The sequence below is a fragment of the Leuresthes tenuis genome, unplaced genomic scaffold, assembly GCF_036924035.1.
Source record: "Leuresthes tenuis unplaced genomic scaffold, fLeuTen1.0.hap1 SCAF_18, whole genome shotgun sequence".
In the NCBI taxonomy this organism is placed as follows: Eukaryota; Metazoa; Chordata; class Actinopteri; order Atheriniformes; family Atherinopsidae; genus Leuresthes; species Leuresthes tenuis.
Genome location: NW_027325372.1, coordinates 9,014,303 through 9,041,436, shown reverse-complemented (window position 1 = coordinate 9,041,436; position 27,134 = coordinate 9,014,303). Strand labels below are relative to the sequence as shown.

At 42.3% G+C, this 27,134-nt stretch overlaps 2 protein-coding genes across 2 annotated transcripts in view; one reads left to right on the top strand and one right to left on the bottom strand.

The window, feature by feature from the left end:
• The window catches only part of LOC140274859 (palmitoyltransferase ZDHHC3-like), a 350,244-nt gene that overhangs the window by 120,947 nt on the left and 202,163 nt on the right, over nucleotides 1-27,134 (bottom strand). The window lies entirely within an intron of this gene.
• Nucleotides 559-22,071, top strand: LOC140274857 (TGF-beta receptor type-2-like). The gene is made up of 7 exons (XM_072370234.1): nucleotides 559-875; nucleotides 3,275-3,416; nucleotides 4,252-4,442; nucleotides 8,568-9,346; nucleotides 10,074-10,215; nucleotides 18,915-19,039; nucleotides 20,855-22,071. The coding sequence occupies exons 1-7, from the start codon at nucleotides 803-805 to the stop codon at nucleotides 21,032-21,034; spliced, it is 1,632 nt and encodes a 543-aa protein (XP_072226335.1). The 5' UTR covers nucleotides 559-802; the 3' UTR covers nucleotides 21,035-22,071.

Below are 27,134 nucleotides of genomic sequence, written 5' to 3'. Positions count from 1 at the left end.
CTGTGGAGAGAGCTCAGTGAGCTGGAGCTAGAGGGAGTCCTGTGTGAAGAGTTATGAGCTCCGGGGTCACGGGGTCACAACTGAAACTTGACATCATGGCTTGAGCATGCAGAGCAAAAACACGTGTCTGCAAAGCCCCAGCTATAGACGGCTGATTCATGGGTGGAACAGTGGACTTAACCCCTGTGTGTCCTCCATAAAAAACAAAGCTATGAGATGTGCTTCTTATGTCATTCTGGACAAACTGAATCTGGAGCCTCTCCAGGAAAGCATGTAGCAGAGGGATGTAATTTAAACACTGGGTGGACATTGAGGTGCAGCTGAAGGTGTGTGAAAATGATAATTTTGGTGTTTAATATGAGCAGATTTTTTTTTTTAATAAGAGCTGAAACATCTGTATATATACACCCGTGTGTTTGCATATCCATACAGCCTATACTGTTGGTGGTTGAGCAGTTTTACAGCGAGTCATTTCAAGCCTTGCCCTGCTGGGTCTCTTAATGACATGGTTCAAGACTCAGTGAGCCACATGAGCACGACTGAGCAGAGGAGGGAGAAAAAAAAAACGCTGTCCAACCCCTCTGAAGATTTCCTGTCTCGTGAAAAGCTCACATACAGTGAGTCATATAGGGCAAGTCCTGCCTGGTGTGTTTACCCTGCTGCTTCTTCTTCTCTCCGGAGCTGTGAAGGCGCAGAGGTGCAACAGGCGGACCGAGGAAAGTCCGCGGAGTCCTGATATTAGCCAGCTGTCAAGGCTTCGGTAAATTAATGAGAAAGAGGGGCGAGTACAGTCCGGTTCGAAATGGAGCTACTTCGGTTTTCCGCTTTTTGGTGTGGAACGATACTCTTTGCTAGTGTTCTGCTCGAGGCGGCGGGTGAGTTGGGCACTTAACTTCTTGAAAACTTGTCAAAGCCGCGGCTGCCTGTTCTATCACTAATGCGAAGCAACTTAAGTGGAAACTTTAAAGCTGTCTGAAGCGCAACAACGTGACCAATTGCCTCCTTCTGAGAGAAACTGTAGCGTAAGTGGTGTAGCTCGGCCGTTTTTATTGGTTTTTAGGCATGTGTTTGTTTTACGCAGGCCCCGCGTATGCTTTAATTACACTGTTTTTAATGAAAGAAGACACCTTCAGTGTGTAAAACAAGAAGCTTCCTCGGTGTACGGGTTATTGAGCTTTAAATGTGTCCGAATAGATGCAGAATGCTACAAGCTTACTGTGTGAATACTTGACGACCTTCTCAGACATCACCTGCTGTAAGTTGCAGTCTGTCTGTTGCTGTCAGGTCTTGGAGCCTCCACTGAGGAAGACAGCGCTGTACCTTCATCTGTCTCAGTCTCAGTCCCAGCGGCACCAAGTGGTTTTGGCTGCTCTTAATCCCCTTTACCCCCTCTCTACAATTATATGTAGCCCTGAGTGACAATTACTACCATTCATCCCTTCCATTGCCCGCCTCCTGGGTTTAAATGACATGCTCTTTCAGAAGAGCTACTCTAATGATATAATTACTCTGCTCAGCCACCTTCCCACCACTAGCACTCAGGCATGGACTTACCCCCCTTCAGTGTTGATTTACTTCAAAACGCCTCTCAAGCCCTCGGAGCAAAACTTTAAATTGCTCAGTCATTTAGTTCAGTCTGGAGTTTGAAGTATTTTTGATGTTTTTATTTGGGAGGGAGTGTGTCAGAAAGCGATATCTGCCAGCAGTTCTACTGAGAGCTGCTCAACGTGTATGACGAGGGGCTGCTGAAACAGGGTGCTGCAGATGTGTTGTGGTTTGACTTTGCTGCTCCTCCACGCGGTGTAGTAGCTCTGCGCCTGCCAGTCACAGGTCAAACCCAACGCTGTACCCTGTGTGAACCGACGCGGTGCCAAGTTCAAAGCAGAAACGTTCGACGCCCCCTCCCTCAAATGAATGTGAAGAAATGTCCTTGCCGAGAAGCGTGCTTTCACCTAAACTTCCTGATCTGTAACAGACTCATCACCTTCACACCAGCGTCTACCACTTCACATGCATGTTATTGAAACGCCTCCTCCAGAAGACGAAGAGCAGCGACTTGTTGTTGGACTCAAACCCACTTTCTCACAGTTTGGTTATGAGCTTTGTGGTCTGATGTGAGGAACAGTTCTTCTTCCTGTGCAGCTGTTTGTCTGCTTTTTACAGTAGAAGTGCAGTCAAATGCTTTTTGTCTTGCTTTTGTTTCTTTCTTTTGCGTTATTTCCCAGCCTACAGTTCAGGAAGAAGTACAGTTTGAGGCTGTCCCCGTGTGGGCTATTATCTCTTTTTCCTTCATGCGCTCTCAGCGAGCGGCTTGACTTAACATCATCTTTATTAAACCGTGTAGGTGTAAGCTGTGTAGACTTGTACAAGCTAATCTTGTACTGACATGAGGGGATCGTCAGTAAAACACTTTTTTTTTCATTCTTCTTTTTTTTTTTTTCTGATAACACTTCAACCATTTGTGCAGGATTGTTCCTGAGAGCTCATTTGTGTGAGCAGGAAAATAAAATCAGAGATTCGTCATCCTCAGCGTGGCGCCTTACCATTCCCAACAGAGCATGCTTATTTGCTGATTTTTATCATTAAAGACCTGCAAAACCGCCGTCCGGGAATGTCTGGAGAAATAAAGCACTCGCACACATATCTTTCTCTTCTAAGTCATTCCTAAACACATGATGAATCGTGTCTTTCTCGGTTTTTGAGCGTTGTTGGCACAGCACCTTTCCATACAGGTAGCCGACTCATCGGGGATGACAAATTAGAGACCCCTTGGCAAGAGGAGGCATCCCTGTTTTCCTTTGTTTGTTGTTCTTGCCTGTCTGGCAGTTGTCTCCTTTGGTGATTATCAAACCCACAGGCACTCAGCGCACAATCCAGTCTGTCTCACTGATATGGGTTTGCCTGCCGGCAAAGTCAAGTCTGAACAAGACCAAAGGAGGACTTCACAGGAAAAATGTGTCCGCCCCTCTTGGATGAAATACTTTGGATTTTCTTGCGGCTCTGTTGAATAGTAGCTTTTACTTACAGGCAAATTCCTAGAGATTTCCTGCTCTAACTAGATGTGAGGTTTTCGTACTTTAAATGCTCATAAATATCACATAAATTCCAGTTCACCACGAAGGTTTTTCTGTCATTTAAGGTCAGGTGCCATTCGGCTGCTCAAACCGTCCAGTAGCATTAAAGCCGGCGGATTTCAGCCTACTGTGTGTTCTTGTAGACATTTTTTGTTGTACTCAATATCTCCCCTCTTTTTACTTTCCCTCTCTTATTCCAGAGGCCTCTAAAGTGAAGATAAAAAGGCTGTGCAAGTTTTGTGATGTGCGGGCCACCAACTGCACTGGCAAAGGGAGCTGCAAGGTGGAGTGTGAAATTACTTCCATCTGCCCCGAAGAAGAGGAGGTGTGTGTCAGTATTTGGTAAGTGTAGCTTGACAAACCTTATTCTTGCCTTGTAGATTTGATATGTTTGTTTGTTTTACATAAATAGATTATTAAGTTGTAGTAGATTCTGGTTCTGAGAGCACGTTTTTACAGACAGAAAGTGGCAGGAGATAGAGGGAGTAATTGGTTGTCTTTATTAATCAAAAAGGCATAATTTCCTTCCTGAAGCACTAAAATGTCTCTTATGGAGTGACCTTTCCCTTCCAACGCTACTTCAGTCTGCATTCTGCTGGCGACAGTCGGGCGGGATATGAAAGCGCACGTCTAACCATTTGTCAGCATCACATCTGACTCTGAATGGGAGAAGCAGCAGGAAGCAGATTTGTGTTGGTGGTAAAAGCTTAACGCCGTGCTGCTGTTTTTCATTATATTCACAATGTGGCGGGCATGTCATGAGCTGAGGTTAGCAGAAAGCTAATGGCGCACGGACGGCAGCACCACTTTGAAACGTCTCTCAGAACCACAAAGCCAGCACTGCTCAGCAGGAACTTAGAATATGAATATGCAGATTTGTGCAGGATCAGGTATTTCCCTTTTTCCTGTTTGTAATGGCTTTCGCTGTTTGTGCCTTTGACCTTGATGCTGCTCTCATTTACATAATACTTTGGCTGTGGGCTGCTGAAAGAGACAAATACGGCGTTTACAGCCACAGCTCAATCGCTATGCTGCTGGAAAAAAAAAATGTTATTTGCACAGTGTGGAAGTTGTAGTACAGATATTTCAAACAGGATTTTATTCTAACCTACAAGCAAAGAGCACAAATCAAACAAACCGTTTGATCACAGTATTTTCTGTGTTTTCTCTTTCCAAGGAGGAAGAAAGACGACAATGTCACCTTTGATACCGTGTGCCACGACCCGGCTCAGAAACTGTACGGCCTGTTCCTGGAGGATTACAACAGCAGCAAGTGTGAAATGAAAGAGAGAAAGGGCATGGGCTCCGAGTTCTTCATCTGCTCCTGTGACGAGGATGAGTGCAATGAGCAGATCTTTTTTGAGACAGGTCAATTTGAGACGTCCACCAGCCTTAGAGAGACACTTGCATGAATTTAACCACCTTTCTGGTTGTTTGACACATGTATCTGATGCATTCACCATTCGCCTCCACTTATGAAAAATATATGAGGCTCTTTAAAGTCCAGTGCTCTGCTATGTTCCCCAGCTTATCTAAACATCGCCTTTATGTCTACACTTTGATTCCTTGGCAAGCTGTGCAGAGTGGTTTATCAGAGCTTGTTGGAAATGGCTCCCTGCTGTGAGTGGAAATGATTTTTGATGAGAGCAGTGAGATTAAACCAAAACGGTTAAATAGCAAGCTGCAAAACCAAAACAATTAGCTAAAACAAGCGAAAGCGCTCCTTAGAGCTGCAGCGTCTGGTAATAATTTTCAGTGAGTTCATCGCTTGGCGTCATACCTTAAGACATCACATTTAGCCGTTACATCCCCTCTTACTTTATATAATGATGTCACTTAGCACAGCTGTAAGTTGTACAAGTTTTAAAACACCCACAAGACTCCGTTTTTCCTTCCCATCATGAACCAACTGTTTTGTTTTTTTAAAATCGTACGAAGTGGAACTTGATGCTCCTTATATCTCTACAGAATAGCCTCACAACATCATAGCCATGGGCGAACTGATACTGTTATGCCAGCTCCTATTTGCTTGTCATGTAAGGTGTCATGCGTGACCACTAACATGTGTGCACCGTGATGCTCTCCAGATATGTGATTCCAAACAGATTTAGGAGCGATTGGCTCACAGACTCCAGTTACAACACTGGCCCTTGAATCAGATGTATTTTGACTACAGCATCCGGGCAATAATAACACTGAGGTACATTTCCGAGAGCTGGCTCTGAACAGAGAGCAAAATTGAAAGCATCTGCACGGTGCAAACCACGTCATGGAAATGCATTCGCACACTCTTGAGAATGTCAGTGCAGTGTCTGTAACTTCTCAGTAAACTTCTCAGTAAAGTGGGGCAGGGAGGTAATAAAGGCTCTCCTGATTGAAATACAAACTACAAGGCAACAATACCAGTAAATTCAAATGAATCCATCCCCTTCCTATTATGAGTAACCATTGTAAAACATTTTCAGCTCTTGCTTACATTGTTGTATCAATAACTGAATAACAGCTTGAGGACGCTGTAATATATCTTAAAGGATTAGAATCAGAATCATCTTCATTTGGCCACGTTTGTGCTCACAAACAAGGATTGACTTCGGCTCCTTAGTTATCCCAGAGGAAAGATGACTGTCACATAGAACCACCATGGTAGTTGTTACCCCTTTTTTACTACCAGTATACTGCTTATAAGTAGGCCAATGGAGCTTTTAACCATCTTGGTGTGAATATATTTGCACAAACTGCTTTAAATTGAAAAAAAATAAGACCAGCTTAAGTGAAAATAATCTCAGTGATGCAGCACAAATAGATAAAAAAGCTATGTTATTGATAATCTAAACAAATTAACCAGCGCAAATTCAAAAACTAGTACTAACATATTATAAACAGCAATAAGATGCATTTAATAATAAACAACAAATACATATGTTTATTTGTGTTATTACTTGATTTGGAGGAGAATATACATGCACCTGGCAGGAAACAGTCAGTTTAGCATGTAGCTAACCTGTGGTTGGAAAAGGGACTTTTTTGTGCAACCAGTTACCAAACATGCCACAGCATATCGCTCTTAGACGGCAAATGCTGTCAAGATACTTTTCATAAATCCAAAAAACCAAAAGGGTCTGGCAGGCCGGCTTCATCGCATGATCTAATTCAAAGACAAGTGACCAGCTTTAGCATGTAGCGTGCTGGCATGGAGTTTTCTAGAATCTAGGTAGTTAAAATAGATTTTGCAAACTGTAACGCTCACATAGTGGAGTGGGGTGTAAAGTGCAGCGAAATACAAAGCATCATATCATCCTCTGGTACCCACTGCGTAGCCTACCTTAGATTAGAGAGAAGATGCTGTGTTTCTCAAACATTATCCCATTAAAGACTTATTTCACAGCTTATGCGCAGTGTTTCTGATAAACGACTTTCAAATTACGTAAAAAAACCTAAATGGGGCATTTATTTTCCTTAAATGTACAGTGGAACGTATAACATTTCACACAACAACTTGAAAAGTGTGCCCAAAGCTGTCTGTTGGAGTCCTGGGGGCACAGTGACAGGTTTGTTGTGAGAAATGGCTTCTCACTCTACAAAAAATCAAAACAAACCGTCTGGCAGGGGCCCTGTACAGGATTTCAGACATGTGGTTTCCTGTTTAGAAAAAAAATTATAGAGTAGCACAGGGCTTGACTGGGCAGCCAACGAGATGACTTCTACATTCATCGCCCTCCCTTGTTCAAACCTGCCTTTGCTCCTTGCAGCTACTTTGACCTCCAAAAGCACTTTGTTGGCAGTTATTAAATGAAAAAACGTTCACACATACTGTAAAACACTGACTCAGAAAACCTTAGCTAGATTTACTCATTTAAATTGCTCATTGTTAATTGGAGCGTGGAAGGTCTTTGGGACCAGCTGGGGTGCTGGTGTTTACCGTGTTGGATTTGGTGATATATAGTTTCTTTTAGGCCTTTCTTTGCGGCTGCGGCTTTAAAAAACACTCCACTATAAACACAGCACCATCATGAACTTTCACTTTTTGCTAAAAGCGTTGCAGCTGTCAGACACACCGCCATCTAAATTATAAGAATCAGACATACACTATAAAGGGTTACAATATGTGGTCGACTGGGTCAGGGTTTGGAGCAGTTTTTACTTTTGTGGTCCAGACGCTAACTTAAGATTTCTGTTATTATGTTCTTATAGACATTCCTCAGGGAAGGGTCAGTTCCTCTGTTGTTCTAAGAATATTACTCTACTCTGAGCTAGGAGTTGATACAGTCTGCCACAAAGTAATCTGAATTTGTGTTCTTTAAATTTAGTAACACAAACTGTTATATATATACATTATATATTGAGCTTTTTCACATATCATTGTCTTAATTAGCTCATGCTATTGGCTCAGTGATGGTGAAATTGTAACGATTTTTGATTGATACTAACTATTTGAACTTATCACACGTGATCAAAAACTCCAGAAAGGCTGTTGAATGTGTCCTCTGTGAGAATAATGTCCTCAGCTGCTTTTCCCAACCTCAATGATAAACTTTCAAAGTTTGGGGAACAGCTGTGTTAATGCGCACTGTTGAGCAAAAGCAACATACAGTGAAAGAGAAAGTAACATTTACAAGAATGGGGGGAAAAAAAAACAAACTTCCCCCTCGATTTAGCAGCAACTTTGTTTCATAAACATCCGAGCAAAGATGACACAATTTGAGTAATTTAAAAAAAAATAAAAAATTAAATTTTTGGTGCACTTACACCAACATCTACAAAATGAAAAAAACAAACAGATTCATGGATAAGAAATGACCTCATTTCTTCTGCTCCACAGTTTCCTGAGCATGTGTATGTGAAAATCCAGCTTTACTGCGATGAAAGCGATCTATAATAAGCGAAATTAACGGGACGTACCAGTAATGACTGTAATCAGGGTTCAACAAAACATTTAGATGAGCTTTGTTTGTTGCTTCTGTGGAGCTCTTTCTTCTGAGTTTATTATATCTTCAAAGCGAGAGAGTTACATGCATTTACGACCATAGCACAAATTTGTTTGACTATTACAGTTGAAGAGCCCATATTATGCCTCTTTTTTTTGTTTCTTTTATAAGTTGAAGACTAGAAAAGACCACTCTGCCCCTACTGGTCACAAATTAGAAAGTTGATGGCAGCTGCTTTTCAGCTGAACCTCTTTAATTACCCCCGACGTGTGGAAGAGCGACAGTTTGGGTTTAACTGCAAATGCCAGCGTGTACTTGTGTAATTTATGTTACTTTGTGTGAGCTTTCACACACACACTCACAGTTCTTAAGCTACACATCATCTTTCAGTGATACATATAGATACATATAGTTTCCTCAGAAGGGTTTTTGGGTTTTTTTGGCTTGAAACGAGTGCATCTGGACTTAGGGATGCTCCTGAATGCTCATTTCAGTGCCATCATGTTGTTACAGAGGTGTTGGTATTTTCATTCTCATCATCTCAATCCTTTGACTTTTGCTCTCTCAGACACAGATTCCCAGGTGGTGGCTGTAATCTTAGTCAGCCTAGTGCCTCTTCTGATTTTGGCTGTCATCGTCATCACTTCCTTCTACTGTTATCGGGTCTACCGCCAACGCCAGGCTCACTCCAAGCGCAGGAAGGGTCCTCCACTGGACTTCAGTGACGCTCGCGCCATCATTATAGACGAAGATAATTCAGACAGCAGCTCCACACACGCCAACAACCTCAACCACAACACCGAATTGCTGCCCATCGAGCTGGACGTCCTGGTTGGAAAAGGCCGCTTTGCTGAGGTTTACAAAGCCAAACTGAAGCAGCCCTGCTCCTCAGTCAGCGAAGAGCAGGGCTTTGAGACGGTCGCGGTTAAGATTTTCACATACGAGGAGTACGCCTCCTGGAAGAATGAGAAGGATATTTTCTCAGATGCAGATCTGAGACATGAGAATGTGCTTCACTTCCTGACTGCAGAGGAAAGGAAAGTGCAGAGACAGTACTGGCTGATCACAGCTTACCAGCCGTTAGGAAACCTCCAAGAGTACCTGACCCATCACATTGTCAACTGGCACGACCTGTGGCTGCTTGGCAGTTCATTGGCCTGTGGAGTGGCACACCTTCATAGTGACCACACCCACTGCGGCCGCTACAAGGTGCCCATCGCTCACAGAGACATTAAGAGCTCCAACATACTCGTGAAAAAGGACTTGGCCTGCTGCCTTTGTGACTTTGGCCTCGCACTTCGGTTGGATAACTCTCTGTCTGTGGATGAGCTGGCCAACAGTGGGCAGGTAAGGCTTCCTAATCCTACATTCAGGGTCATTATATGGTTATAAGCAAATATTTCAGAATTTAGGCCATTGCCCTGGATGCAGGCCACTCTTAGCACTGCCATATAATACCCTTTGAAGATATTTTCCAGAGCCATGCTATCAATCAAACTTTAATTTCTTATCTCCATCTCCAAATATTTGGCCTGCTGTGTCTTGGCTCCAGATGAATGGTGTTGATACAATAGTGTTGTGAATGTTCAGTTTGTGGTTTTATTGCAGGCAAAAGACAAATATGCTGGATTGATTCTTAATGGACTCGGTATACTGGTGTAATAGAGCAGAGTCACATTACGCTCTGTTATGAAAGTGACTCATCGTGAGAGGGCCTCACCCTCTGCTGTGCAGCATACCTAATGCATTGTAATGTCCTTAATGCACTTGGAGGAAGCTCTGTTGAATACATTTTCCCAGTTGGTAATTATGTGAGGAGAAGCATCTTTCTTGGAGAGCTCAGAGCAACGTTTGTTTTTCCAATTATTCTTCACATTAATCATGTTTTGATTCTGATAAATGTGTTGTGACGCTTTAATACGCACGACCCAAAATGACCACCTGCAAGTTAATAACGGCTGAAATGTTCCACCTCAACAAAACCATTTCTGTGAAGCCTTAAAGACGCAGTCCCTGGTTTGCAAAGGGGCTTCGGCAATATAAATCTGTGTAACTCTCGTCTGCTTTCCTTCAGGTGGGCACAGCCAGATACATGGCTCCTGAGGTGTTGGAGTCCAGAATCAATCTTGAAAACATCGAGTCTTTCAAACAAGCTGATGTCTATTCCATGGCTCTCGTTCTGTGGGAGATCATCTCCAGGTGCAGTGCAATCGGAGGTAAGCTCAGAAGCCAGACTGCACAGAGGCTGCCTGGTGCAACAAGCTGGAATTATTTTGATGTTTGGCCGCTAAGACATGGCAGAAGCTTTAACTCTAAAAGCATAAACTTGCCCGATGTATGCAGGTTGTTTTCATTTGTATTTTAAGCTTTTTATGTTTCCTTTTACGCATTAGAGAGGCCCCACCAAATGGTTTGGATCAAACTACAGCGGGATTTCATCACAGTGAATAACACACAATGAAAAAAAAGTGTCTTTAGTAATACACCTTCCCTTTAGACCAGGCTGTTTTAAAGTGTATTTTACTAACAGTCATGCTGTGCTTAACCACAAGAGATTGTGGGATAGTATTATAATTAATCTCAAGATTAAATGGAATTAGATTAAATCATATTAAGCATGCTTAGCCCCATGGTACAGAGCTCCATGGTGAACTTCACATTCCCTCACAGTTTCTACGTTTCCAGATGGGTTACATAGGACTGCATATGTGAGCCTGGAAAAATCTTCTCCTTATCACATCCTTATAGTATTTTAAAAACAGTGTTAACAGGTAAATTAAATCTAAGATTGCAATAAATATTCAGCTCTTTATTTTTGATTTGAAGGCTTTTGCCAAATTACTTCAGAACATCGATCCAAAGCAGCAATCCCACCACAAGTCATCAAAATCTCCACTGACTTTAACAAAATATTTACTCTTTCAAACGGAGCGACTTTAAGTGAGCTGATGATTTAAGCTTCAAATGAATTATTGATTAATGTAAAGCATTAGTGAACGGTTAAGTGAATAAACGATTCTGCCTAACTGTGTTTAGAGAGGAATATTTCAGACGTAGAGGAGAGGACAAGCTCGCCAAAGTCAATAATCAGGCGGGAAATATTCTTCTTTTTACAGAGGGGGAAAATTCTGAAACTTTCAAAACAACTGGCCCGTGTTCATTGTCTTGTTTAGAGACTGTTTAGTGCTTTTGGTTTTCATGGAGGTTTCCTCCAGTTCCCGAACGCTGGACTCCTTTTAGAATTGTTGTTCAGCATGTTGCAGAAGGTGTTACTTTCTTTTTCTGAAGAACATTTCAGATCAAAAAGTCATTCTGAGGCCAGTCAGTTGCATTTCAGCAGGATAAGGGGCAACATAATGAAAGCTTCACCAAACTAGTGAACATAGCAGGGCAGAATATCACACACTTATGTAAGCATCAGCATTTTCAAAAAGCAGGAAGTGAAAGTTGATTATCTTTTCTTTCACTTTCCTTCATTTTGTTTTCTCATTTTCCATTTCATCTGCCAGAGGCATATCCTTCTAGTGACTTTTTTGATGAGTTGCAGTTCTCTGTTTGAAGTTTAGACTCCCTGATCTCCCTTTAGATCCCTGAGACAACTTTCAGTCTTCATTAAGTCATGATAGCCACGATAAGTCATGTGGACGACCATGAAGGCAGAGTGTTGGCAGAAAGTCAACAAAGGTAGCGTAAGGAGGGAACCTATTAGTATCATGTATGTCAGAGAGATATTGAAATGCATACTTAGTTCATCCTGTGGAAATTAACGGGGGGCTGGAGACTACCCCAGCAGACACTGGATGATAGGCAGGCTACAGCATAGACAGGTCACCAGTCTATTGAGTGTATTAAAGTCCAACCAGCAGTTCTTAAAACTTATTTAGGCCTTTTCCGTGTTTGATTTCTAAAACATATTCCTTTCTTTGCATTTTGACCACTCATACACATATAAAGAAGGTTTTAGGTCACTGAGAACAAACATTCTGGTGAACTCTGCCACAACTGGTTCTGAATCCACGGTTGAATCCACTATTAGGAAGGTGTCCAGCGGTATGGCATAGACACAACCTTCATTTGATGTTTATTTTCTTTTTAATGAGTGGCGTGAACATAGCTTTTATTTTAGATGGACAGTTGTTTGTGTTGACAAGCCCAAACTGACTTTATCTTGTTTAATTTCACTTTTTTGTACAAAAGATTGTCATTTAGAGGGTATTAATTGTCAGCTAAAATCATAAGTTTTCCCTAAATATCAAAGCATTCCTTTGATCGGCATTTTAAGCTCTCAGGTTTTCTCTCTGTAATTTAGTGTGATGCTGCACAGGGTCAATTATGTGCTGTGGACACATTTTAGCGCACATCTGTACACACCATACACATTCACTGTGACCTTTTTGTTGATAGTGGAGATAGCTATGATACCCTTGATAGGCTGCGATCGCTTGATTGTGTGGGGAAATCAATAGAAGGGCTGACTGATTAGATATCCCCTGTAGCCTTCTTAAATATCCTCAGAAATTCTATGATGGAAAGAAAGAAAAAAAGAAACCTCACTTGACCTCTAAAGAGTACAAGCGTAGTGTCCCGCTCCACTTTGAGTTAATTTACAGGATGTGTGACACTGTGACAGAACTTCATCAGCGACCCATTAGTCATGATATTAGCCAAATCTAAAAAAGTCAATTTATCTTGTCCAAGTCTCAGGGATCATCGACCTTTGCTGTACTAATGTGCCGTTACTTGTGTCTGTCATTCTGTAGCAAAACCAAGGTCAGGATATGTGCAAATAATAGAAATGGGTGATTATCTGAAGGCAAAGCGCGGTGCAGTATTTCATGTTGACAGTTGATCATTTGTTTCACTTCCCTTTGGTGTCTCTGTGGTCCCATTATGTTTCTGTGACTGCTTCTGTCTCCATTGTGTCAGAGCCATGATTTACTGCCAGGTTGGAGCTTGAAATTTTTTTACTTTGTTGTTTTCCTGTTTTGCCCCCGAAGCCCCTCAAGGGGGTCTCCTTGAAGTGTGTCCCAAAGTTACTCTGCCCAAGAGTCTTCTGAAGAAAAACATGGCCAAGTGACCCACAACCCAGCTTCCTTTCCAACTGTGAGAATATCTTTACCCACCGGGTACATAGTTTTACAGAAAGCACAGCCCCCAGAGACTCTGTTTTTAGTCTGAAGTTGAAAGCAGTATGTGAGTACAGATTACTCCTTTAATATTGGGACTTTCTGTGGCTAACGTCTGAGAGCGGGCCAGGGTGGATACATGTTTGTAGGGATGAACTAAACAAATCCAGATCCACTGTGGCTTCATCTGCTTCTGTCTTTTTTGGACAAAGTCCTCATTCATTCATTCCACATCCTCCTCCAGATTATACACACCGGAGTTTATGTTTATAAATCCTTCTTTTCCCTCTTTTCATATTTATTCTGATCCCAACCATCGGAAATTCAGTAAATAGAACCAAGTAACGTATTTTCCGCATTGTCCTTCCTGTCATTCCCTGCCTCTAACCCTGACACTTTCCACTTACTTTCCATCTTTTCTCTCTGTCTTCTTCTTCCTGTCTGGATGTAAGTAAAGCAGCGGTTAATTACTCTCCTGCTGCAGTGCAGCACTGTTGATAGCCGTCCAGCTTCTCTCATGCAGCCACAGACATGAAAGACAGGCTGGTGTAGATTTTCTTGAGAGGGGAAGCAGAGAGGTTCCCGTCCCACCTCTGGACTAAAGATAGAAGCCGCCGGGGCAGTTTATGTGTTTTTCCTGCTTTCTGTATATCTCTGTCCCTATTTTCCAGACTTGGCAACTGTCCGAGACAGGCACAAAAAGTGAAATCTGTTTTTCATTAAGGCTTAAAACCCAAGGAAACTCGCTCATGCAGAAAGGTTAAATCGCTGTACAAACACAGCCAGTCTCCCACCTTGATAGATTTTACAAGGGTGGAAACAATAAGCTGTGAAAATGACGTCCAGTAACTTTGCTTTGCCTCACTGGCAACTAAAAATCTCATCAGTATCTGGCTCATCTTGTATTGATTCTGGAATCGGAGATGCATGGGAGTAAAACTGATGTGTTTACAGAGTGCACTCAAAGGAGTTGCATGCTTTTACGCAGCTGCTGTCGAGTTTTCTAAGTTGCCAAGCTGTCCCTAGAGGTCCGTGAGTCACGCATGATTCCCTGAGAACTCCCCTCACTTTAGACAAAATGTGAGTATGTGAACACACACACACACACACACACACAAGTTCAGAGTGACACATCCTGGGGTAAAGACTTGGTCTTCTCTTGTCTCACTTTCTGATGCCACCTGTCTTTGTGTGCGTCTGTGGACGGCAGATGTCTGATCAGTGCATCTAGACGCATGCAGCAGCGATTCTGTCACAGTTCCTGCAACAGTGGCCTGATCTGAGATCTGCCAGGCAAAAAGAACACCGCCATCTGTCGAGACAGCCAGTCAGCCAGCCGTGAGCTATCACTTTGCTTTCTTTTCATCTTCCAAGACTATAAAGATCAACACACCGCCAGTAGAAAAGAAATGCTGGATTCAAAGCTCACGTCTTTTTATCTCTGCCTCTGTTCCTTGAAATGTCTCCTGTATAATTTAGCCGGCCTAGATTTAGGACTTGGAAAGACTACGATGGCGTTCCTCAGGCGGGTGGGGCGAAGTAGGGGGATAATAGTGGAGTGGTGTTGAATGTGGAGCTGCAGACGAAGAAATGCTTTCATTCCCCAGAGGGGGAGGTTGGGCTAGACTGGAGAGGAGGAGAGGTTAGGGCAGCTGCTCTCCAGATGTCAGACCATCAAGCACTGGAGGGCTTAATGGTGTGGTATGTATCTCTGTGAGCTGAGGGGAGGAAGGGGGGATTACAGCTATACCACTCATTTGGGGACAAATTTTTAGAGTTTCAACCACTTGATTGGAGATGAAATCGGGACAAAATGCACTTTGGTTTGATTGAAGTTGGGGTTAGCTGGTGGTAAGAGCCTGTTTTAGCTTATAGCATATGCTAGTATAAGTCAGTGCCACATGTCCTAAAGTAAGCTGTGCTAATGTGTAATAAGCGTGCTTACATCTGTAATGCATGACTCTCACAACACAAAACAAGTGTCACCGCCACCACAGCCTAATGAAAACTGGCTGGGAGCGGATCAGTCGAGCCTCCGGACTCCAGAGATAGACTCTGGAAATCACACAATGTTGTTGTGATCACATTACTACTTTATCTCCACGTTTGTGTTGAAACTGTGTTTGGATCTGCGTCATATTTAGCATTTTTCTCACGCATTTAGACTCTGTGGAGCAAAAAGAGGAAAGAAGTCAACTCAGAGAAGCAGAAAAATTAGTAGTATGGACTGTTGATATCTTAACAAACAGGACTGAGTGTGACGTTAGTTGAGCTGTTTGCCCGTCAACACTGATGAATTTGGGTTTGCTGACGCCAGCATCTTGTTATTTATGGAAGATTAAACCGAAGGTTTCCTAGCAGATAAATGCAACTAAATTTCCCTGTGCTGCAGGTTCCCAGACTGTTTGTACAGTGGCACAAAAAACCCCATTAAGGGTGAACTATGTGCCAGCATTGCAAAACCATCACCTCACGTCAGCTGTTGTAGGACACAGTCTCAGTTCCTCATTGTTGCTGTGCTGAACCTTAAAAGCCTTTGCAGAAATCTTGTCAATAATGTAGTGTCTGACTTCTGCAAACTCCAGCACTCCTTATCTGGCCCCGTGGTGTGTTTTCAATTGCTTTTTAAGAGTCCAAAGTTTAATTCAAGTGTTGCCTTTCACAACCATCCTTCCTTTTTAGAGAGGATTGGTCAATCTTTCCGTTCCGGGAATGTCACTGTTATTTACACAGCAAAGTGTGCTGTGGGATGACTCAAATGTTTGGGAATGAGCACATGAGCATGTTTTCCGACGGATTTGCTGTCTGTCTAGAAACACACTCTCTGGACTTGTCAAAACAACATCCGCAGGTTGAGTGATGGCTGAATTCTGCTATGTTTAAGCTTAAATGCCAAACCAGACAAACTTTGTTTGCAAAAAATGAGGCGCTGCAGCCTCTGTAAAAAAGAGCAGCTGTGGGTCTGCTCGGTGGCTTTTTGTTTCGTGTTGAAATAAATGAAACCCCATTTTATTCCTCCCTTATTAGAAACCGCATGCCAGGAAAGACATGATTTGTTCCAGTAGTTTGAGTTGTTGTTTTTTTTTGCCCACATTTTGGTTTATATAGTTAATCATCATGATTTAATGTGAGCGTCTCGAACGGACGCACAAGCTCACTGACTCCATCTGATGCTGCTTCGTTTTGCTGAGACACGTTTACATGCAGGAAAATACAGTTGGAAAGCATTAATCTTTGTTTAAGATCTGCATGTGTAGAAAAAGAGACTTTTTCCCCAGGCTACAACGGACACAGAAACTGACTCGGTCCATCAGGTTTTAGCTTTCAGTCAGACGTAGGTACATGTTTGCCTTTGAAAATGATTGAATGGTTCTGTTCTGACGTAGCTATTGCAACATATGAGAGGGGTTATTTTTTTCCAGCAACACGGACAGCGAACTGAAAGTTATGATACAGCCTAACAGCAGAAGAAGGAGTAACTTAAGTCAGTACCAGCTGGGTAAGGCTGAACCAAAGTTACACCCAGAGCTTAGCTGTCTCGCTGATGGTTTGAGGTTATGTGGAAAAATTCTGTGGTACTCCTCCTCCTTTATTTCTTTTTTTTCATTTTGCATTCTTATGTTGTCCAAGAAAGAAAAGGGCCTTCTCTCTCTTGGACAGTACGGAGGTTTCAGGAGTGCAATCTCTGTATCTCTGTCTATCCCGACAAATATTTACTTATATTTGAGTATTCTTTGTACTTTACTGCATCTGTAGCAACTAAATGTAGATCCAGTAGTTAAATATGTCTAAAGAAATACATTTAAACACTGCTTTGAGATGTGATGTCAGTGGGAGAAAGAAATTCTATATATTTATAATTAAGAAAAATTATAATGAACGAAATGTTGCCCTTTTAAGCAGCATTCAAGGCTACGTTCAATGGAGATTTCTAAGTTTAAGATGTGTACTTGAATGCACCATGAAGTCTGGAGGGCTTTGACATTTAAAGCGATGTAGAGCTCAGAATTAACAAGCATCACTGAATACCTTGTAATTATCAGTTACAGTTACTCTGACAGTCGGGGCTTTTCAAAGCGACGCAGATATACAGTAAGTACTTTTAGTTTTTACGAGGCAATAGCTTAACACTATCGCCCAACCATCTTGGCTGTGTTTATATAAGAAAAGGCTCGTAGAAAGTTGGTCTACAGTCATAGTGAGGCTGCAGCTGCTCTGCAGAGATGTGTGTGTGGTGGGGGGGGGCGACATGTGCTCACTCTGTTCTGTTCTGCCCTCTTGAAAATGAAGTGGCAAAAGTTTGATTAACGTGTTCCTATTTTTGACTCTTGTTGCGTTTTTGAAAAAGAATGTGGACCAAGTCACTGAGTTTCCAACAATGAGAAGAAATTGTAAATAAGCCTGTAGCTAACAACAATGAAAGGAAAGCGGGGGCAGCACTGCACTGCGAGCGAGGAGAAATCACACTGGCACGTCTTTGTCAGACCATAACCACATATGGTTTTGTATTATTTTTTTCTTTTTTCGAAATGTATATATATCGATATGAATTAGAAAGTAAATATGAGGCCCAGACCCATGTTCATGGAAGACCTGTGCCTCAGTTGTTCCTGGGTCCGTCTGATCGAATTACCTCTGAGATGAGGTGAGTCGTGCTCCACAAGTGGACACATCTAACTTATATTTAAGTGCAACCAATAACACGGGTATCTGCAGAGATATTTAGACACATCTTCAATCAGTCTTTCTTGAACCTGGACTTCGCTCTGTGGACTTTCCTGTTGTACTTTGTGTTGATCAATCCAATGAGTGCTTTCAAAGAAACTTTGGGGCACAAACAACCTATCAGCAGCTGTCAATCATGACCATCAGTGGAGGAAACCATATGTAACTGTGTCTATTTGCATTGTTTGACCTGTATTTATACAGTTTCTGCAGGTTTGGTTTTGAAAAGTACACAATAAATCATAAGTTATGCATCAAGCTGATAGGAACCGTTGCCAAATATCACAAACGAGGGACTGAGGAGAGCTGCTCACATCAAATCACAGCCGCCATGATTGACAGTTTGGCTGTGCTCGTCCTGGCTGGAGTGTGCCACTTAGCCCTCAGAGTAAAGGACAGGAGCAGGCACCTGTTCTGGTTGAGAACCTGCTCACAGCAGTTTTTCTACACAGTGAAGAGACGTGCTCCTGGTCAACCATTCCCTTCACAGTAGTCTTCACACAATCTGTCGCTTCATTTTTATTTTCTTGTCTCAGCGGATTATCAGATGCATCCTCGCTTTACTTTCTATCCACAGCCCGTCTCCTGCAAACCACTGATTTGAATTCTTGGCCTGAATCAGTTCACTTCCATTTGAAATGCATTCTGGATCTTGTTGTGTGAGAGCAAGCACAAAGCCTGAGCTGTGTTAGTGAGATGCTTTAAATCCATGGGCGCTGAGAATAGAAATGCGATGATGTGTTCCTCCGCAGCAGAGCTCCCCTTTGGCTGCTCTATCAACAGCACAGGATTCTTTAGCTGTTTGTGCTGCTTCAGAGCTATTTAAAGTTTTCAAACTAGCAGTTTTGATTCAGAGCGCACAGTGACTCCTTTGAGAGGTGTTGTTGATGTGTGTGCTGTGGGGGCACAGCCGTCTGATTTTTGCCTCCCTACTCAACAGAGCTGCATCTGTCAGTTGATGTAATCGGATTCAAAGTTTATTGGCAACCATAAAATGCCCAAACTCCTCAGTTGTACAGAACCGCAAGCTAATTTGTGTTGTTTTTTTTTGTGCTCCCCCACAGAAGTGAAAGAGTATGAGCCCCCGTTTGGAAACCTGAGGGAGCACCCATGTGTAGAGAGCATGAAGGACAGTGTTCTCCGAGACCGAGGGAGGCCTGAGATCCCCAACAGCTGGACCAGCCACACAGTAAGAGACACACCGCACATGCAGCACATGCAGCACAAGGCAGCACAAGGCAGCACATGCAGCACATGCAGCACATGCAGCACATGCAGCACAAGGCAGCACATGCAGCACATGCAGCACATGCAGCACATGCAGCACAAGGCAGCACATGCAGCACATGCAGCACATGCAGCACAAGGCAGCACAAGGCAGCACATGCAGCACATGCAGCACATGCAGCACATGCAGCACGCTTTATTCTTTCAGTAGAACATGAAGCATAAGATTATGCACCAAGAGAACTCTTTTGAATGTCAAGTTTTTAAACTGTGCGAGAAATTCAGAGTGTTTGTAGTTCCATGACGCAGCCTCAGTGGAGGGTAAAAAACTTTGGAGAGTCAGTGCAGGGAAGTAACAGCACACATTCTCAGCCAGCCCACTGGAGGACATTCATGAAGCTGTACTCAGCTAGGAAAGATGAGTCTTGTTTCCCTTTTTCACTGCTGTGCTGCGTTTTCATGTTCAATTTAAACTGCTTTAATGAAACAGTCAAACTCTTTGAGCCAGCTCTGCCTCGGCTGTTTTTCAGTTCATTCACAGGCCTCGTTTTACTTCCCTCTTCTTTATTGTCAGCACCAGAAACGACCATCCTTCATCCTGATATCAGTAGCTGCAAACGTATTTCCAAAAAAAAAAAGCTTAGCGGTTGTGTTTAAAGTTTAAAAAAATGGAATATGAATATAACTGAAAATGTCTGAAAAAGAATAAAGCAATTCTGCGGATGAAATCCCTGCAGAGGCTCTGAAACGCTTCCGAAAGCCATCGTAAGTGAATCCTGCAAACATTTCTCTTTTAAAACCACAGCGATTGTTCGCTGCTGTTTTACCCGACGCAGCGGTGCGTGTTCCAAACTGTTAACATTTGAGCTGTTTCCTTTTTGATATTTTATGTAGATGTATATCATTTAAATGACTGCATTCTGTTTTTATTCCCATTTTTACTCCCTGTTAGTCAGCCTTGTCATGTGGTTCACTAACAGTCGTGCACTGAAGCTGTGTGCCACAGAGCTTGCTAATGCTAACGTCCACAGCTCGTTTTTTGTGTGATTTTCTTGAGAAATCCTGTGACTCCTCGGCTGGTCTCTATCTCTGCCCGAGCTGCAGGAATGCAGAACTTATTAGTAAAATATGCACCAGAACCGTATTTGTACTATTCTTTTCCAGTCTTAACTGTGAACATGTTGGGGGTGAGTTTTCATGCAGCTCACTTTTTAAATATTTGAAAAACAGATGTTTACAGGTTGTTGTTGTTCTGTCACATTAGTTTATGATTAGCACAATAAAAAATGTTAAATTGCAGCTGCAGTCTACGCTTCCTTACGTGGACACAGTAAAACCAAAGTAAAAGTTACAGGAGCACATGTATTTGTGTCATAAAGTTTTACGTCAGAGTTGTAAAGTTGTTCTCAAACAAAAGCAGCAAGTTGGTGATGTCCATCACCTCATGTTCCCTGTGTGTCTGTCCTTCAGGCATTTATTTATGTGATTCATAACTTTTAATGTCTGACCCTTATAGGAAAAATGCAGTTGAATTTGCTGGGTTAATAAAAAAGTTCTTTGTCTCATTAGAAAGTTTCCTCTGTGGACTGATATTCATGTCCTGAATTATTCTTATGCTGAGTACAGTCTCTTAGAAATCCCTGTTCACTGTCCAGACTGCCATGAACAAAGACACTCAGACAGAAATGTGTAAATGCATAGTTTCAGCTTCAGGTGATGATGCACACCTGCCTCGACTCGATCTTTGTGACTCACCATCACTCTGGTCCCTTTGCAGGGCATCCAGATGGTCTGTGCCTCCATAGAGGAGTGTTGGGACCACGACCCGGAGGCCCGTCTCACAGCGCAGTGTGTAGCGGAGCGCTTCAATGACATGGACTTCCTGGACAAGCTGTCGGAATGCTCTGACTCAGAGGAGAAGATCCCTGAGGAAATCATTGTGGTGGATGAAAAGTAGACGCTCTATAAAAACACTGCCTCCACCAGGACGGCTGAGGAATTACAACCAAGCAGCTCCGAAAGGACAAAATTCCAGCAGATGGATTGTTTGGTTCACCAGAGATGTGTGACAGAGGAGCAAGCTGGAAGATCAGAGACATGCTTATATATTTCAGAATCCAGTCATGGACAAACAAGGGAGATTGCATCTTAATGATCATTTTTAACCAAATACTATTTGCACTTTATAAGTAACTATGCACACCAAATGATATATTCAGCATGTTTTGTTAAAGGGGGACACAAAAGGGACCAATTGAAACTATTCCAACACTTAACAACACTAATATTCCCCTTGTTGCATATTCAGGCACCTGCTTTATTTTCAGAGGTGGCCAGATGGTCTTGGCTGAATATCAAAGGGGTGAAAAGACACAAGATTGAAGGTGCCAGAAGAATTTTCAGGCATGGAAATGACTGTTGTGACCCAGCTGCGAGATAAAATGGAAACTAAACACGCGTTTAGAAAAGTAAGGGTTTTGTTATAAAAACTTAACTGAAGTTAACAGTTTTGACATAAAAGATGCAAAAAAAGGAACAACTCGAGTGCTCATCTTATCTGAAAGCCACGCCACATGTGCCTTTTATCCACACCTTCAGTGCTGCAACCAAAGAAGCCAAGTAGGACAATGAAGTGGACGCACGACTCAAAGCCAGCAAGGCTGCGGAGGGGCGTAACATTGACTCACTCTCTGTAAAAAAGATAAACCTTTAATCTGAAAGGAATATGAACAGCGTAATAATATATACAGTATACATATGCTTGTGTGCGTGTATGTGTGTGTGTGTGTGTGTGTGTGTCTGTGTGTAAGGGAGCAGAGATGTGGATCACGGACAAGAAGTGAGGATGGAGTCCGCTCGTCTGCATGCTATCCAAGCTATGTTTGTGTTTTGTTTTGTTTTTAGAGGAAGGCAAGGTCTGAGCAACCGCTCCGAAACTATCTGTAGTAGACTTTTGTATAACAGTGTAAAGCCAATATTAAAATCATTACTGTACTCCTCGTTTCACTTTGTCATTGTTTATGTTCTGACGCCGCTTCATAGTTGGACATTTGTTACCACTTTAGATCATTTTTACTGACATTTATTGCATTTAGACCAAACAAACAAATCAGAATTTGATTGCAGCAACACTAAAAAAAAGAAAAGTTGAAATAGTGGTATATTTACTATTGTGTTACATAAACCTTTCTTTTGATTATTAATTGTTTGGGGACTGGTGATACTAATTATTTCAGTTTTTTAGAGGAAACTGTGTCCATTCTTGCTGAATACAAGATGTCAGCTGTAAGTCATTCAAAATTAGGTCTGGCGTTGTCCTACTGAAATAATCGCCTCCTGGGAAAAGACGTCACCTTCGTGGTTACGTATGTCCCTTCAAAGTTCCAATATAAGCTTCTGTATCCATGCCACCTTCGCACATATGCAAGTCATCCGTCTCATTACAGATTCTGGATTTAGCATTCTTCTGATAACAGGCTGGATGGTGTTTCTCAGTGTCTGCAGCTGAAACGTGGACTCATCAGGCCACATCCGTCCTTGGCCTTCACACACATTGAGATTTCCTCAGACTTCCTGAATGGTTGCACAATTTTTTGCTCTGTAGATGTCAAAAGACCTGAATTCTTAAGAATTTTGCATTGAGAAATATTTTCTTTTGAACTTATTGATGCTTTGAAAGAATTTGGTACAAAGTAGTGAGCTGAGATTCATCCTTGCTTGGAAAGACTCATTTGTCATTGGTTGACGCTTCTTTTATAGCCAATCCTGACACCCTCACCTGTCATCAGATAATCTGCTGGTAGAACCTTCCTCAACAGTGTGACGATATTCTACAAAACTTTCTATCCTTCTTTATCTCTATTAAAGCTTTCTGTGAGTGTGTTTCCAGAATTGTTTCTTTCGATTTTCTAAATACAGTTAAGTAGATCAGTTAAGATGCAGAAATGCATTTCCTTCACATCAAAGTTGCAAACAAATTAACAAATTACAGAAGTATTTGTAGCATCTTAAAAAAACTTTCTGGAAATTGGTATAAAAGTTGGTATAAAAATGACAAGATCTAAAAATGTCAAAAGTTTGCTGCTTTTGCAACTTTTAGCTCATTGTTGTCTATTAAATCCACACGAATATTGTCATTTTTAACTTTCACATGCTTTCAAAACTAGCATACAATGATGGATAGTGCAATAAAAATCCATATCTTAAATAGTTGATACACGAGCAGTAATATCCATAAGCAGCATTTGAGGCTTTATTTGCTGTATTAGCTCACATGTTTCGTCACAGCAGTTCAAGATATTGAACGCAAACGCAAACACCGAGATTTAATGGCATTTTGTTGAAGGTGATGATGAATGAGCAAAAAAGGTTTAAAACTAAGCTATAAAATGAGACAAACTAGATGACTTGACTCAATGCTAAGATTTGCCCGAGGTGTTACCCAGCTAGCTTGGTGACGAGTGTCAGGTAGTTGCCAGGAAGCTGTGCCTGGAGGAACACACAGAGAGACCCAGATGTAGCTGTTTGCCAAAATATGACAAATCTCTGAGTTGTCACACATCTCTGCAGTGGCAGTTCTTTGCCGACTGACAGATGGAGCTTTATGCTTTTACACTGGCAGTATGTGTTTGTATTGAATAAGCTTAAGGCATTCAGCAGGTCCACTCAAAGTTTGGTATGATGAGCGTCTGCAGTGTTTGAGAAACTTTTCATCCAGAGCCCATGGCTGACTCATACTGTGTCTGTCTGTGGCTTCCTGCCGGCATGTCTGTGCCACTTTTTGTCTGCTTGTGTGTCTCAACAACCAGCTGCTTCTAATTCACTCACTGGATATCACAACTGATCCTGCATTGCGTTTAGCAACTGGGAAAACCTGACATTTTAGACTGAACTTTAGATCAGTGCACACAGTGAGATGTGCATTCATGTGTTTTATGTTTTCTTCTGTCTGACGTGTTTTAAAGCTTTCCTCTCCACGACTCATTCTGCTGCATCAACGCTGTGTTTGCTTGATCCAGACCACCTCAACCACGATTGTAGTTGTGAAGATGTGAAAACGCATGAGCTGGGAAACAAATGCACACTTGGGAACAATTGCAGAGAGATTTTTCAGCTTCAGTGGGCTGAGTTATTATCTTTTCTAAAAAAAGGAAAGAAAAAAAGCTCTATTTACATAATGCCACAAGTGCTCATTGTGTGGGTTGCACCACAGACACACTGGACACTGCTGTAGGATACATACGCTGATGATGGATGATTTCCAAACAGGGCATTTTAAATTCGTTTTTCACCATCACATAAACCAGTGCTGCTTTCCCTGCAACAAAGAGGTTCTCAAAGGGGAGATACACGTCACAAAGAAAATGGAAGTCTTTAGATACCTTGTGGACCACTTCTTTTATGCTGTGAAATCATCAGTGTCAGTCATAGAATAAAGCCTTTCCTTTTTTAAAATAAATGCAAATGAGCTTTTATCAGAAACAGACAGATCTTTAAGCAGAAGTCTGTATTCCCAGGTGTTTTTTTTTCCAAACAGGTTAATTACAGTTTAAGCCATTAAATCTATCAACAATAATCCTCTTACAGCTGATGCTGTCACTGCAGTTAATATTGCTGTGTGTTGCAAATGGATTCTCCCAGTTTTGACCTTAGCGGCAATATGGTAAAGATAGATTCCATTTTTGTGTTAGTATCAATCACAGTCGCATGTTCATTTAGAACAAATCCTTCGCTGTGACATCACCCCAGTGTTCGCTGTATCAGGGCAACATTAAAGAGAGATTTCAGAGGAGCCTAAATGTCCCTATCACCTGCAATTCGTCCTTTACCCAGGAGAGGGAGCAGTGGTTCCACTGAACGCAGCACACAAAGGCATCATTTGTGGCCTCTGCAGCCTACTGGGTTTTTAAGTGGTGATGTCAAAGAGCTAGTATTTATGCTTTTCGGGTTAAAAAAAAAATTAAAAAGCGCACAGTGAGAATGAAGGGGTTGAGCTCAGCATGGCTGACAGGGCATTCCATTACTTAGACTCAGTGGAAATAACCAGTCACCAAACATTTGAGTAATTTTGTATCCAAGTAAGACCTAATTGCATTTAATCAGTTGCTGATGGCAAACATTACTTAAATTTTTCTCTGTCTTGTTCTTTGCTCAGTCTCCCTTGATTTCTCACAGCGTTTGCTATCACTCACCTGTCAAAATGCATCTGTAGGTGTAAGCTCCAGCAGCCGGCAGTGTGCAGCCCTGCATTAATGCTGGTTAAAATCCACACCTGCGGGCACAGCATGGGTCCGTGTCAGCTGCTCTATACTTGATACTTTCTAACCTGATTAACCCTTCGAGTGGGCAGCAGCAGCAGGCCGAGCCGTTAGCCAGGAACAACTCGTCACTGCGTGCAAGTATACGCAAAGAAGCAAACGCTCACACAGCCCTCAGGTGGTCCTAATAATCCAGAGGGAGATACTCTTCTGCCAAAGTCAATTATCATACCCACATGCTTGTTGCCATGGTGACGCCTCATACATCAATCAAAGCTGCTGAGGAGTGTGTTGGTTGGTGAAAGCTAAAACAATATTTTGAGCGCCAGTAGGGGATGGCAAGGAAGACAAATTATTCCTCGTTCCGATATCACTTCCTGTCTCAGCTGTGTGGGTCCAGATAACGTCAGACACCAGTTCCTCGACCCCCACAGTCATTTATACATTCTTTCCCCACTTCTCCAAATACCCGTATGATTTGGATGTTCACTTGGCGTGTTGCAAAGCAGTTCTTGGGGCATGCATGCAGCTATGGAATTGGCAGCAGGAGTCAGATTGTTCAGGAACATTTTTGAGCTTTGAGCTTCAATTATGTGCCGAAATTGTCCAGGGAACGATGTGCCAGCCGAGATAAGAGCAGCAGGCGGCCCAGGATGAGAGATGGAGAGATGAGACCGCTGGAGTATAAGGAGCCATTACCCCTGCTGTCATCTCAGATAGTTTTGTTTAATGGAAATGGACTTTATAGTTTTGATATTACTTTAATTACCTTACGCCTGTATGAACTATGGAGTCATTATGCGCTCTCCTATGAGCCTTTTAAAGGTGTTAATAAAAAAGAACACCATATCAAGATCAAACACAGCTGTGTCACAAAGGGCAGAATGTTTGATATGAAAATGTTTTTCTTGGAAGGATACGTTGTTGGATTTTTTTGCTTGTTGTGACAAAACCTGAACTTGACTGATATGTCGCAATTTCCTCTCCAGCAGAAGCTGTTCTATTGAGCCAACAGAGATGATGCAAGCCATCTTAAATGTAGTGTGTGATCAATCATTATATCTGTGTTTCATTTCAGTTTGTCCATGTAGAATTTACTGATTGTTTTTCTGGTATCAGCAGCATAGTGACTAGTTATTACAAAATAAGGGGGCAAATAGATAAATCCCCTCTCGGCTCCAAAGCTCGCAAGTTAAATATTCACATTTCTGTTTGCATATGGGTTTATAGGCATAGATTTAACATGTTAGGTGGTGAGGTTTAGAAGTGCACGTAAGCAGTTATTTGCACTTTGGAGAATGCCAGGATAGCTGTTTCCTCCTGAGTGCTAAGCTAAGCATCTCCTGACTCTGGTTTCGTATTGATGTCTTCACATGGAACACAACAAACGGGCAGCAGAGAGCCAACAGAGACCCTGCTATCTCTTCTCTCCATGTGCTTTGGTCTGCCTCTGCCTTTGCCCCTCCTACAACGTCACTACCCCCCCCCCCCCCCCCCCCCAATCTCTTCTCTCACATATTCACTGGAGAGGCCAGCTAAGTTTAACTTTATGTGAAAGGCGTGAATTGTGCTCTGTCAGATGAGCGATCGAGGGCAACCAGGAGGAGAATCGATTGGACACAGACTCAGCACAGAGATGCATGCTCCTGACCGAGGGACCACTTGGTATTGAACCACCATTTACAGATTGCGCCATGGTATGAGAAAGAAGGAAAAAAGGAAGAGAGCTGGCTTCTGATTTAAAGAAAGTGTGTTTACATGACACAATGGTTGCACAAAAATGTCGAATTTGTGGTAAGG

What these genes read in the sequence shown, in the direction of transcription:
- LOC140274857 (XM_072370234.1), top strand. Translation starts at nt 803, where the DNA reads ATGGAGCTACTTCGGTTTTCCGCTTTTTGGTGTGGAACGATACTCTTT. An exon ending in GAGGTGTGTGTCAGTATTTG is followed by an intron (nt 3,417 to 4,251) that starts GTAAGTGTAGCT and finishes TCTCTTTCCAAG; the next exon opens with GAGGAAGAAAGACGACAATG. An exon ending in ACAGCTGGACCAGCCACACA is followed by an intron (nt 19,040 to 20,854) that starts GTAAGAGACACA and finishes GTCCCTTTGCAG; the next exon opens with GGCATCCAGATGGTCTGTGC.